This window comes from Chelonia mydas, chromosome 17 (genome assembly GCF_015237465.2).
Source record: "Chelonia mydas isolate rCheMyd1 chromosome 17, rCheMyd1.pri.v2, whole genome shotgun sequence".
Classification (NCBI taxonomy): domain Eukaryota; kingdom Metazoa; phylum Chordata; order Testudines; family Cheloniidae; genus Chelonia; species Chelonia mydas.
Genome location: NC_051257.2, coordinates 4,426,724 through 4,441,010, shown reverse-complemented (window position 1 = coordinate 4,441,010; position 14,287 = coordinate 4,426,724). Strand labels below are relative to the sequence as shown.

The 14,287-nt window shown below is 48.0% G+C and overlaps 2 protein-coding genes across 9 annotated transcripts in view; one reads left to right on the top strand and one right to left on the bottom strand.

Annotated features, from left to right (window-relative positions):
- RPH3AL (rabphilin 3A like (without C2 domains)) overlaps positions 1–14,287 on the bottom strand; it is a 126,794-nt gene that overhangs the window by 91,035 nt on the left and 21,472 nt on the right. For 7 of the 8 annotated variants that reach the window (XM_043531322.1, XM_043531319.1, XM_043531321.1 and 4 more), the window contains exon 2: positions 957–1,069. In XM_043531322.1, the coding sequence (XP_043387257.1) occupies positions 957–1,033 (77 nt within the window). In that variant the 5' untranslated portion in view covers positions 1,034–1,069. Of the gene's footprint in view, positions 1–956; positions 1,070–5,949; positions 6,057–14,287 lie in introns of those variants that run through there. The other variant, XM_037880621.2, reaches the window with a different exon arrangement.
- Positions 10,658–14,287, top strand: part of C17H17orf97 (chromosome 17 C17orf97 homolog) — a 30,451-nt gene continuing 26,821 nt past the window's right edge. The window contains exon 1 of the mRNA XM_043531326.1: positions 10,658–10,990. The gene's annotated coding sequence lies outside the window, so the exon portion shown is untranslated. The remainder of the gene's footprint in view (positions 10,991–14,287) is intronic.

Below are 14,287 nucleotides of genomic sequence, written 5' to 3'. Positions count from 1 at the left end.
CTCAGGTCTCACGGGGAGCAGGAGAGACCTCTCCCCTCCTACTCCTGCCCAAGCCGGGTCTGAAAAGCAGCCACAGCCGTGGGTGTGGAGAGACCCAGCTCTCCCCTAGTCTTTAGATCAGGCAAAGAGACAGGGCATGACCCTATCATGAGCAGAGCAGGCTGGGAACCCCCTCCAAGGTCTGGAATGAGAGCTAGGGCTTGGGCTACCCACAAACCAGAAAGAAAGTAACTAACTGGGTTTTGATCCGCCCCATTACCTACTTGGCTGCAAGTGTGTCCGTGGGCAGCAGCTGTTCAGAATGGAAGTGTCCTATGTCCACTGAATGGCTCTGGTTTTCATGTGCTAATCCCACACTCAGACTTGCATGGGGAGAACATAAAACAGTTCCAGTTTGTGTGTGGACCAGGCCTGGGCAGGGTGGAAGTCAGTCTGGTGAAGGAAAAACCTCGCAGGCCTGGCAAGGGAAGCCAGTTTGGATGGATGGATGGATGGATGGATTGTGTGTGTGGGGGGGGGGGGGTGTTCCATTGGTTTCCTCTCGCATGGCCAATAATAAACTGGGTTTTGGCCTATCTATGTGGGTACTTATATGCACCGTAGCATCTGAGTGCCGGATAGCCTTTAATGTATGTATCCTTACAACACCCCTCTCGCTTGCCTCAGAATACACAGGAAGCTTGTGGGAGAGCCAGGAATTGAACCCAGGGCTCCCAAGCCCCAGACCACTGCTCTAACCACTGGGAAATCCTTCCTCCCCACTTACAGGCTTTGTCTTTGCAGTTTGGATGCTCTGAGATCCAGGGGCCTTGCCTCACAGGCAACTAGCACCGTCCCTTCTGCCCCAGACCCACAGCCTGAGAATCAGCCTGGGGGCAAGAGTAAACGCTGTAAGAGATCACGCTCTGTGGCCACTGCTGTTAACAGAGAGAGGGGGAACAGCAGGAAGCACTCACTTGGCTCTCAGCGCCAGCTGCCGGTCATTGGGACACACCCACTGATCACTGCCGTTGCCAAAGATAGTATCAGCCATGGCAGGAAACTGGAGAGAAGGCCGGAGGAATCACACCTGTAAGAAAAGAAAACAGCACCAAACACTAAGTCAGTCATTAACCAACACCTGCCTAGAGTGAGCACAGCCCAGGGCTCTGCTCAGAGCCCAGCTCCATGTACTGCTCTCAGCAGCAGACGACAGAACATGGGAGCAGAGCTTCAGCATTCAGATCCAAGGGCAGAGCCTGGCTCGTGGTCTGAACACATCAGGGCACTAACCAAGGGCAGCGCTCATGTACCTTTGCACAGCAAGACTCAAGGTCTCAGGAGAAACTCACTCCTCAGAGCAGCGCATTGGAGAGCCGGGACCTGAAGCTGGAAATGGGCAGGCCCAGGAGGCTAATGCTCTGCCCTGCCATGCAGGAGACATGCATTCTGTTTTTGTGCCTGGACTCTTATTGCCCAAGGCCAGTAAAGGGCTGGTGACAGATTCTGCACGACTGAGTAAGTTGCATTTTGATGGTCCTAAAAGCATGAAGCCAGGAAAACCATCTACGCCAAACTTTCTTGCCACACTGATCTGTGCTGCAAGAATCATGGCCTCTTTGTCCTTCCACAAAATGAACGTTGGCTGCCGCTCAAAACACCAGCATGTGATCGCTTTAGACACAAACCCTGTACATGCCAGACCATCTCTGTGTACCCATTACAGCCTTCCAATGGAATAGCCAGCGATGAACTGCAGATCATTCCATAATCAGTGATCACTGTTTAATTCCAGACCAATGCATCCACACAGATACAATACTAGTTAACTCTAGTCTCTCTGCTGCTCCAGGGGAGGAAATTATTTGTCTTCAACAGCTGCTATAGGCCTGTAGATGTTCTGGGCAAAAAAACAATTGAGGCTTTAAGCTGATCTACATAAGGAAATGTATTTAATCAAGATGGTAGGTTGGCTAACAGGTGAACATGCTGCACTGAACAGCTTTCTCCAGCTGTAATTTACTTGCTTTCACCTACAGCTCTCATCAGAAGTCTGTGCTTTGTGGATGCTGAGGATTTTATACACAGGGGCTCGCTTATCATATTGCAAAACCTTGTTGCTTTGGCCCAGGGAAGCATACAGACAAACTCTTTCATAAGAAGTGATTTAAGCTTGAACTGGTTTTCTAACATTTCAGGAACACCAGGGTAATCAATGAGAGGGGAGGAAATGTGAACAGCTGCTGGCTCTATGTCCCTCCTGGCTTGATCTATATAGTTTTGATTCCAGCTGGGACAAGAAAGAAAAACATTGAAAGACTCTTGATCAAAGTACATTGTCTACAGTCAATAAAAGCTCCCAAGTCTTTTCACCAAGCTTGTCTATCATCCAAGTGCTCTCAGCCAGACGACACGAGACATTCCCCAAGCAGCAGTTTCAGAGCGAGAGCGCGTAGCTGTTTGCTCTCCTGGATCCCCAGCAAAATGCTGTAAAAGTGCCGGTAGGTTTTTGCAGTTCCTGCTGAAGCGAAAACCACTTGGCACTTAAGAGTTATCGGGTCCATTTATTTTTTAATTTACAAAATATGCCTGATGCCAGTAGCTCAGGGAGTGCACGCTTCATTTAATGCACTGGATTTTATAAACAGTGTTCAAACAAAAAAACCCCACTCTCTGACTCCATCTGGATCCTCCCAACTTTGCACTACACCTTCAATGCAATATACTCCTGCTCTATCAGACCAGCAGAGTCAAGGGGCTTCCCCTGAGAATGTGTGTGCAGATGTTTGCATCTGGGGACGGTTAGCTTGATCCCAGCTGCTGCAGAGACCCAAGGGGGGAGGGAGGTGTTATCTGGACAGTATATAGTGTACGTAGAGTGGCACTTCCCATCAGGTGAGCTCAAAGCTCTGTGCAAATATTAGTTAGGCTTCACAACTCCCCCCACCTGGTGAAGAAGGTGAATATCATCACCCCATTTTACTGACACATAAGCTGAGGCAGAGAGAGGGGAACTGAACAATCAGGAGTCCTGTCTCATGGGTCCACGTTCTCACTGGAAATATGGACTATTTGGACTAAATATGGGAAGAGAGTTTGCAATCATTTGCTGTAAACTTCTAAACCCTAAAGGAGTTTTAAAGCGAGATATAAATCTTGGGGCGAGTGCATTCCGGGGTGCAATCCTTGGAAGAAGAACTGCACAGCAGGTGTGGAATCTGCTCACAGACCAAGCATGCTGCAGAGCGCACCAGCACTCTGGAAGGCAGGGTCTTCACTGCTATGCATATTAACAGTTGAGGTTGAACTGCAAAGCAGTAGTGCCTGCGCGGGCTCCTTGTGCTAGCTGCTTGATAGCAGCAAGTTCTGGGTTCAGCATTTATGCTCGGCTTTGGGTGCCAGTGACTGACAGGGAATTCACCTTCGCATCCCAGTAGGGCTGGCAGAAAAGCCACAGACTGCTCTAAGTGGTAAATCAAAGTAAACATGACATGTGTGCCTAGCGATGCCCCGTGCACAGCACAGCCGAAGGCACCCCGCACCAGGGAAGCAGGGAGGCTACATGTGGGAACTTTCACTAGAGTTTGTGGAATGTCCATTGCTTAAGTGGGGAGAGAATATTTCCCTCTGCATTGGAATCAGCCCGCTTCTCACGTCTAACCTAGATAGGCCCCGTATGAGAGGGATGGAAAGACAGACATCTAGGCCTATAGAGAAGCCAATGTAGTCTGCAAGGTCTGTAGCCTGCATTTTCAGAGGTGGGCACAGAGGGTACATCTACCCTCATCACCTGGGAAGACTCACAATGATGCACGTAAGCAGGGCAGTCACGCTCATTTCCACTGGCCAAAACCTACAGCTTTCACGTTTATCGTCCCTGGTTCAGCAGCTGGGAGTATGTCGTCTTCTGCTCCTACAGAGCAATGCCACATGAGAGGCAGCATAATGGCTGCGGAAGGACAGGAAGAAGCACGGAATCACACTTGCTCAACCTACCTAGATAATTCACGGGGTGACTCAGAGCAAGCTCAGAAGGCTGCACGTCACCCTGTAGAATGGCATGGGAAACAGAGACCCCAAAGGTAACGAGCTGGAGCACTGTCAGGTGTTTCATGTCATTACTGCATCGTCACTTGTCTCATAGTTCATCTCACGCAGCCAGGAACATATGCCCTTTCTATAGTCAAAAAATGTCTGAGCAAGAAGCTGTGACCCCTCTCCATCTCCATTCCCCCACACACGTCTCCAGCGGGATAGTCAGACTTGCCTATCCTCAGCTAGATGCTAGCAAGGAAGGACCAGGGCTAGGAGAACCAAGCCAGGTTGGCTACAGTAAAAATCCACCCAAATCACCAGCTGTTTCAGAGATCACAAGTAAGTATCCATATCCAGTAGACCTTTTCTTCTTTGTATCAATTGCAGAATTCCCACTCTGTTGTGTAGGTAAGCAATGGGACAAAGCACAACTTATGCTTCACACTGAAGAACTGCAAAGTACCCCTGTGGATTACCTTACTGCTCTGAGGTCTGACCAGCCTAGAAACTAGCAGCTTTGTAGTCAGGCTGCCTGTACAATCTGGGCAGGGCTCAAAGAGCATTAAACCACTTACACTTTGCAATAATGCCACAGGCTTCTAAACAGACAGCAACTCAGGAGTCAGATTCACTCCAGTTGAACTCATGTGCGTGCAAGTTAACACTTTATTGCCTGGATTAATACAGGACATGGTGCAAAGCACATGACCTTCAATACGATACAAAATGTGGTAGCACTTCAAGCAACTGCTAGCTGTATTACAGGTTGCTTCCCCTTTGGGGAATAATTGCATTAACGAGCAATCACATTGCCAACACACCAGTTACCTCAGCTACATAGGGATGAGACGTGAAAAGCACACTGGGAGTTTTACCTCTGACTGAAATGGGGCCCAGATTTCACCCGCTGTGTGCTAATCTCCACAACAATAAACATACCACAAATTGTGTGTGTCACTGTGAGATTTCCAGTTGCACCTGGCAATAAAAACATTACAGGTCTCCACTTCAAAACTCAACCCTTCAATAAACACCCTCCATTTTAAGATGTGGCTTGAAGTTTTGATTTTATAAAAACTAAGAAAACCCCACAGATGCTAGTAATTTTTACCATGACTTTTTCTTCTAATCCAGTTAGTTTTGAACAAAAATGCCCTATCGTGTTTGCAATGCTAGCATTGCAGCCCTGCCAAGCTGACTGTCTACAAAGAAAAATAAAACAGACATTGATGGTTTTCACAGTCCTGAGATGCAAAAATTAAAACCGTCAGCATAAACAGGACCAAGACTATTGGTTCTGCAAAACGCTCTCCATGTTAATTATCTAAGATGATATTAACCACCCCCAACCAAGGGAAATCATCTTGTTTACAATGTCTGATGTTTGATGCCATAGCATCTGTCAACAGAACTTCTAGTGCCCCTGTCCTGTACCAGTATGACCACGCCAGGGGCTCCTGCTGTTCAGTTACAATAAGACTGTACGCAGATCACAATGTGCCACCACCACAACAGGAAGAGAAGGTCTCCACTTCATCGCACTTCTGGAGGCCTCTTTGCAGCTAAGCAACCTTGTGCCTCTTCAGCCGAAAGCACAGAGGGACTGAACAGCAGAAAAAGCTTTGGCGGACACAAAGTCAGACCTGCTGTACTGAGCTGCCTGTGGTCAGGTCTCTCCAGCAAAGCAGCTGTTGCATAAGCACTAATATTAAGTATATAGATTCACACATATCAATATTTACCTGCCCTGGTGGCGACATTTCCTAGCATTAAAACTGTACCTGCTGGGCAGAGATAACCTGGCTATTTAAATGTATGAACAATGGGCAAATACTAATCTGCCATTTGTTAATACCAAACAAGTCACATCACCGACAAAAAGTGCAGCAAACCCAAGAAAACACATGTTCCAGTCTCCATAAATAGCACACTTACCCCGATACGCTGCTGTTCAGTTGGCTGAGCCTACGCTCCCTTTCTGCTGCTGATACACACAGCTTGCTGTTTCCATGCAAGGCGCAGATGCGCCACAAGCAGCATGGCCTTGGCCCTTTTCCACAGAAAAGCACACAGCTTGAGCAAACAGATCACTCCCCTGCACTGAGCTCACCAGTGCAGCACTGGCTGAGTATTTCATGCACTTCACAGCACTCCCACCTCGAGGCACAGGAATACCAGCCACGCAACAGAACAGTTATTTTGTTCCAAACTCTCCTTGAGCTTTGCGAACCTAAACAATAAGGACTGAAGTCAACCAGTGGATTCTCTCCTCCTTGCCAGAGCTGAGCTGGGACTCGTTACCCAACAGTACAAGTGTAGGAACAAGAAGAGATTAAAAGAATGGATTTTTGCTGGTGCCGGAGAAAGGAGGTGTTTAGGAAAAGCTCAGTGAGTGGGACAGCAGGGTGAAGGCTATACCAACACAGCATAACGCTCATCAGCTGCGTCTGATCCCACGGCACAGCCAGCAGTGGGAGAGGTACTGCAACAATTATTCAGCTGCGAGATTGGACCTCAGGAAGTCGAGCCAGGAAGGGAAGACAGAGAGAAATGCTGTGCGATTTTATTCATTACATTACACTAATCAAAAAGATGACCCAGTTAAAAAAAAAATAGGTGATATTTACTAGATGAAATCCTGGTATCTGAGATGATAGGACAAAGATGAGCGCTCTAATCTTAAAGTTCATACCACTGGGCACTTTCCCTGCATGGTCACTTACCCTGATTGTTTTGTAACACTTGCATTTCTTTTACAGCTCTTAATGACCCTGGAGGGCCTGGTGAGCAGGGCCTTGTATACTTTTAATACTTGGCCTGCTCACGCAAAGGGGGCGGTCAAACCTTCTACACCTAGAATCCCTGGAGTGGGGAAGCAAACAGAAGCTGCAATTTTAAATCAGGGTTACAGAACCCCTGGCTTTGAAGAGTGGAGATGTTTTCCAAGATTAGGACACATCTTTAAAGGATTACATACACCGAGAGGTATCGTGTGCATGCTTTGTCTCACTTAGGCACACACTTTAAACAGCTTTCCAGACACACCACATGTACTCCCTACGTTTCTACACACCTGAAAGATAACACAGCCCAGACATCCGATTCCCACTGGTGTAAGTCTGATCAGTTCAAGGTGCTACAGAAACATGCAAATATTTTTAGGCTAATACTGAGGGCTCCAGACTGACCCCAACATGCGAGATACATGGATTCGGCTCCCATAGCCCCAACGTAATGCAAAGCCACCCAAGCCAGGCAGAAGTCTAGAATAGTCAAGACTGATTTGCATCTACATTTATCAGAAAATAACCACTTCAGCACGTCACAGCTGGAATCAGTCTGAGAACCAGCTGTTTTGCGACAGTCCCATGGTGATGTTATGAAGGGCATCACATGCCCTTGTCGGCAGATGCTGCAGCAGATGTTTATTGGCTGATGTTATTTTGTATGCATGCTCTGGTCCAAAACAATGCTATTGAGCCTGGGACAAAACCATTGTCTTATTCTATTCAGATCAAGGGTATCAGACCCTGGGCTGATCCATCTGGCCACAGCTGCAGGAGGGGCCCTGAACAAACGGGTGCCCACGTAGCCAAAAGGTGGTAACTAAAGCCAAGAAGCCCTCTCAGACAAGCCAGAGAACTCCCCAGGAATTGCTTTGTTGTAGATCACTGGCTCCAGATCTAATCATTCCGGTCCAAATTCAGCAAAACACTTAGAGCACACGCTTAAGTCCCACTGAAGTCACCTGCTTCCGTGCTTTGCTGAATGCTTTGCTCAATCAGGGCCTGCATGCCAGCTTTGAACCAGGGCTATGCTGGTGCAAATCTGGAGACAGTAGATTAACACCAGCATAACAGAGATCAGACTTAGTCCCTGAACTCCCAGCAACGACAGCTAGATGATCTTCCATTTGCTCGCAGTATCCTGATATGCTACACTTACATGAAACACATGAAAAAAAATATCAGAGCCAGCAGCATCTTGAGTAGCGTGATGAGTGAGAGGAGGCTTCATTAATATACCATTCAACACACTAGACTCTAGAGCTTGGATTTGGCTCATTCAGGGAACTTACAGCCCCTTAGCTGGATCATAAATCAGATGCCGCATATGCACTGGGTCAGTGACACAACTTATCTCTGTCAAATGCTCCCTGCATGGTGAAAGGGAGCAGAAAGTAAGGAAATGCGTCAACTCCTCCTCCCCTGCTACATTCTCTAGGGCAGCAGATCAGATAGTTATAAGATCATCCAAACGCAGGCCAGCCAACTGCAGCGACTGAGTCTTCCAAATCCAGCATGAGTTTTCCGCAGCTGCCTAGGGGATTTAGACACAAGTGGGAATGGGGTGTCCAAATTCCCTAGACAGCTTTGAAAACCTCAGCCTGCCTCTTTATTCCCACGTGTGCAACTGACGGTGCAATAAAATTTAAGAATTTGAAGTGAACATTTAAAGTATTGTGGGATAAGAATTAGAAACTAAATCTGAGATTTATTATTCCACTTTGTGCTGGCCAATTGATTTCAGACAGGGATGCCTGAAGAAGTCAGTAATGTGATTACTCCGTAAGGGTTTGTCGTACATTCGGGAAGTCTAAAAGCAACTTCACTCCCACCATCAGGCCTTGTGCAGACCAAGTGAAGTAACAAGCATGCACATTGCAGCAAAGGGAGAAAACCACCTTAGCTGGTTCCTTCTAAAATCCAAACCAGTGTCACTTCCCTTTCTGCATTCACAGGAGTTCTGTGTAAATACACAGACCAGGGCAACTTGCATCACTGTTGCATTAACCTACTGAACTTGACACTGCTGCAGAGACTAGAGCTGCTGCTCCCTTGCTTCTAAAAGCTGGCCACGTCCTTTTGCAGCTCACATGACAATTGTTCTCAGCAGAAAAACATCCTGTTTTAGAGCCAACCCTCGGGCTGTGACAGGTTTAAAGGCAGAGCGCTGGCGTCTGGTGGAGTTCACCCACATTTCCCCTATGCCGGCTGCTGGGTCAACCACGGAGGTGCAGATTGAGGATACACGCAGCAGCTGCCTATTGGATCTCGCTTCCCAGGCCTTTTATACTCACACTCAGAATAAGAGATCTAAGGGGGCAAGTTTTGTTAGACACAGGGGACCAACTTCACCCCGGTGTAATTCCACTGATTTCACGAAACACTGATATGCAGTGACCAACTCTTGAGCCCATAAGAGCATAATGCCCTTCAGACCTGGGATTCAGTCCTTCCTGGTGGGACAGAGAAGCCTGCTTTGCTGGCAGTTGTATTTTCCATAGGGTGGAGAGGCCCATAAGCCCCTTATCTTTGGAGCTTTAGCTCCTTTGGTATTGATGATGACAGGTTGGAATAAAGCAGCATTCGATCAAGGCTTTCATCAGGACAGATCTGAGCATGTTCTCTAGACACACCAGAGAAAATAAGGAATGTTCTCCCAGCATGACTGATCAAAACACATAGCATCACGCTCTTTTGCTTCTCATTACCCGTAACGCTTGTCTGGCTCCCCACAGTTCTCTGAACACTGCCTGCAGAGAGAGAAAGGGCGGGGGGGTGGGGAGGGGAGAAGGGAGTAGGGACATGGCTCAGGGGACTCACCAAGACCCAGGACTAGTCTTTAGATGGATTATTCTATACACTAGTTGCAGTGGATTCATTATTTCTGCTGGTTTTTCACTGGTACCGAGGATCTAGTCCTCCCACTGACTTCACCTGGAGTTGTGGGTGGCTCAACATCTCTCCCTCTGAGAAATCAGATCCACGAAGGACCTCACATGGTTTGACACAGCTATTTCCAGCAGCGAAGCAAGGGAGCATGGAGAGAACTTAGTCTGGTATCTTGCACATCCTCAGGTTTGTACGCTGCCATAGAGACAGGATTAGCTCTGGGAAGCCATGAGGTGTTAGGTCTATGCTATGCATTCGATGAAGTGAGCTGTAGCTCACGAAAGCTCATGCTCAAATAAACTGGTTAGTCTCTAAGGTGCCACAAGTACTCCTTTTCTTTTTACGAATACAGACTAACACGGCTGTTACTCTGAAATTAGGTCTGAGTAGTGTCCCAAGTATCTCAGCACAAAAGGGTGTACAACAGAGCCTGCTCATCAGGAACACGGTCAGGTAAGACCACACTGAGAGCCAGGAGAGAACTCATGCATTGTGTAAATGGGCCCTGCTCCTTACATGGTGAAACTTCATTCTGCCTATAGTACAATTTCACTTCCTTAAATCTGGTTCCTCTCTGTGAATCTCTTGGGAATGCACTATGTATGTATGATCCAAGCCCTTTTCCACCTACAGAGCCACCAGCGAGATGCTGCTCCTCGGTGAGCAGACATGGCCGGCGCAGCTGGCAACAGGATAAGATGCCTAGAGAGCATGAATCAGGCTGGACCCAGGGTGCGCGTGCATGTGCGTGTGTGTAGGAGTGGGGAACAGCTCCAGATGAGTCACATGCATCAGTGAGCAACACCGCACAGTGCTAAAAATCTGTACTTCAGATGAACTCCCTGCAGAACACCCATCAGATGGCAAAGAGCCAAAGATTCTTTTCAATTAGCCAAGCCTCTCAAGGACAGCTCAAAGCAGAGAGATACAGGAGGCCACGTGAAGACAACACCCTGCTAAGGCAGTCACTCATGCGAGAGACTGCACAGAGCGCTTCAATCAACCAAGTCTAGATTAGAAGAGACTTCTATGTAACTCTGCACATGCCTCTCCAAAGATGAGCCACAGAAGCCTCCATCGGAAACAGGGGAAGAGAGCAGACCTTCAACAGGAAGGGATCCCCGGCAACACATAGACCCTTCCGATGACTGTCACGGTGCAAACAAATCTCACGCACCATGGTGAGGTGCTGTGCAGGTGACATGCATCTCTGCAGGAGCAGGCAGAGCCTGGGGAAAGCCTGCGTATGACGAGACAAACCACAGGGCCACGCTGAGCAGCTAGATGTGACATGGCAGAAGGTAGGATCTCACCTCAGGCAGGGAGGAAAAGGTTTTTGGTTTTGTAGGTAAACATAAAACATGCTGCTTGTCGGGAAGCGGGGAGCAACTAGAGAAAGGTGGCTGGGGGAGGCTATTAAATGTCTCCTGGGCCCTCTCAATGTAAACCTATTAAGAGAAGTTACCTATGCAGAACCTCAATAGGAAACTAGCAGGAATATCACCTGTCTCCCACCCTGTGTCTGTCTTGTTAGTTTCAACTGTAAGCTCTGTGGGGCAGCGGCTGTGTCTGTGAAGAGAGTGGCCGCCTTTAGGGCACAGACCAATCTCTGAGCAATGGGAAGAAACCTGCGCAGAGGGCAGATTATCCCCCTGTGACAAAACTGGAATTGCTCTCTAGTGTCATATGGATACGGTATGTTGATCGGGTTGCTGGGATGTTTACTGCATGAACATATTGGCTTAGTATTAGGGGGCTGTAAGCAAGAATGAAAGCAATAGCTCAGAATAAGCCATGCCTTGGTAAACACTTCAGGGTTGTTAAGAGACCCTGCCCCAGCGATAAGCTCTGCAGATTCTAGCTCCTGGATCCAGCCAATTTACCAAATTGGTTTGGCTGTGCATGGCAAAAGCCCAAAAACTGACATTCAAAGGGATCCCTCTCTCAAGAGGGAAAGGAGATGTTTGTGGGGACACAGCTGACCCCCCAGGACCTGGTAGGACATCTGGAAAAGCCAGGCCTGGCCAAGGCTCTCATCAGGGGATGGTAAACCTTTGGGTAAGAGAGATGGACAGGGGTTTAAAACCCTTTTTCTGTCTATGTTCCACCTCTGCTGTTGAAATAATCCATCCTTTGGTTTAAGGAGGCTGCCTGGTCGCTGTATCTTCTGATCACAGACTGCCAAAGAGAGCAATGCCAGGTGTTGCATCCAGGTAGACCTGCTGCGTAAGCACAACTGATACACACCCAGGGCACTGAACCCAAGGCCTGGTGTAGGAGTGGCAAAATGGTGGCAGTCTGCCCCAGAAGAGGTGAAGGCATGAGGCCTGACACCAGAGGGGGTGCATTCAAAGAGACCACAATGGATGGTGCAGTCAGCCCTGGAACCATGACACCCACACCTGCCTACCGTTGGGTTCATACGCTTTTCCTCCGAGGCCACTGTGAAAGACAGGAGACCGAACCAAATTGGCTTTGGCTTGGATCCAGCCTGGCAAGGACTATGGCCCAGATCCACAAAGGTATTTAGGTGCCTAACTCCCAATGGTTTCAGTGTGGAATTAGACACCTAAATACCTTTAAGGATGTGGGCCTATGCTACTAGAGAAAAAGCAGAATCACAAGGCTCAGGAAACAAAGGAGGAGAATGTTGTATTCAAGGGGTTTGGCTTGGAATCTTTCTTTGAGCTAATGATCCTCGCTAACACTGCAGCATCTGTTAGAAGCAGGTCCTATCGCTAGTGGATAGGGCTAATGGGCACAAAGGACTCAGTGCGCAGACGCCCTCCACTCCGATCAGCTTGGCCAGTGAACCTCTGGGCGTTAAGCATCAGCACACACTGGCCTGTTGCTTCCCCTCTACTCCAAGCAATTCACCTGCTAAATGCAAAGAGGCTGGCCCAGAATACAAAGGGCAGATGGAAGCTCTACGACCGGGATTTCAGGCCACCGCTGCAGATAGATATTGTGACGGGATGTGGGGGGAGAGAATAGTTCTCTCTGTTCCTGGCAGTGCTGGTAGAGAACAAAGCCATCTCTCAGTTTACAACTAATAGTGATCACGTTAAGTGTCACAGGCCTCTAGCCTTCAAGAGGAATCAGCTTAGTACTTCACTCCTCTGTCACGGCCTGTTTATTCTACAGAGAGAGATTTTTGCCCTCTTTATTCCTAAATGCAGGCAATTAGTCCAGGCTGTTCTAAAGCATTGCATATGTCCCTCATTCAGCATAACACTGTGGCTTTGGAATCACTTACGTGGGTTAGGCACTTGGAGACAGCTCCTGAAATGTGTTCTGATGAACCAACGTGTTACTTACCAATGAAAGCTGGGAATGCAGGGGGGATGTGTCACCACCTTCATACCTCAGCGTGCGGAATGCAGCCATAGGCAACGTACAATGATATAGCCTTGGACACCGGGCCCTTCACAGAAGGGTGAAGGCTGTGTCTTCACTGCAAAGAAAGGTGTGTTTTTACAAGGTGGCAGCTGGCTCAGTGTAAACCCAACTGGAGACAAGACACTGTAGTTTTCAGTCTCTGGTCCAGGTCAGTCCCATACTGCTCCACATCTGAGGTTGACCTCAATTAAGTACATGGAGGTCCAACCTACCTGGGCCTTCTTTCCACTAGGTCTTTACATTGAGATAGCTACCTTAATGTAGAAACAGACCGTCCTTTGCAGTGAAGACACAGCCTGAGCCGGCCTTCAGGGGGAACTCATTCACATGTAGTTTGGCCAACACAGCATGAATCCTAGCAGGCCAGTTCATATAGAAATGTCCTATATGGCCATACAAGCGAGCTGCAGGAGATCTCTGATGGGCTTTGATTTGCTAATCAGCTTAGCTAACCAGTCTCACACCTATATCAAATTTGTGAATTAGTTAGGCAATTCATAATTTATTTTTTTAAAAGACACGAGGGGCCAGCCTGAGCCAAGTTCTTGGTCTGGAGCATCTGTCCTGCTAATGCAATTAACAGGCCTCCTGCTCAGCAAGCTACCTATGGGGGATGCCCTGCTTCCCCCAGGACCACCAGCTCAGCTCACGTGCAGTTCTACCCTGGTTTTCCTTTAGCTGCCACTTGCTCAGTGATGCTGTGTAATTAGTCTCTGAGGCCACACACCAGCACCCATTATCCCGAGGAAACCTTAGCAACAAAGAACAAACATTCACTAAGTTGCTATAACAGAAAGTAAATGACTAGTAAAGAAAGAAAAGGTTAAACCACATCCTTGCCTCCTGTTCTCTCCCAGCACTGACAGCATGTATTGCAGACCTGGGTCTCTCCCCTCCTGGCGTCGCAGCAGTATTTCCAAATTCAGGGCCTTTGCAACAATAGATTAATCCCAAATTCTTAAAATTGCAAGTGTGCCTAATGACAGTGCACTCCACCAAAGCTGATCTTTAAAGACGTGCTTAAATCCCAGGCCCCAAGGTACATAAGTACCTGACTGAGCCAGGGTCTAATACAACAACTCACACCCCAGGATCTCACTTGAGACACACACACAATCTCAGCCCACCCCCCAGGGAAACAGGCAAGTGTCCATATTTTACAAATAAGCCAGCCTGGGGTTAAGCAGCTTGCAAGCAGT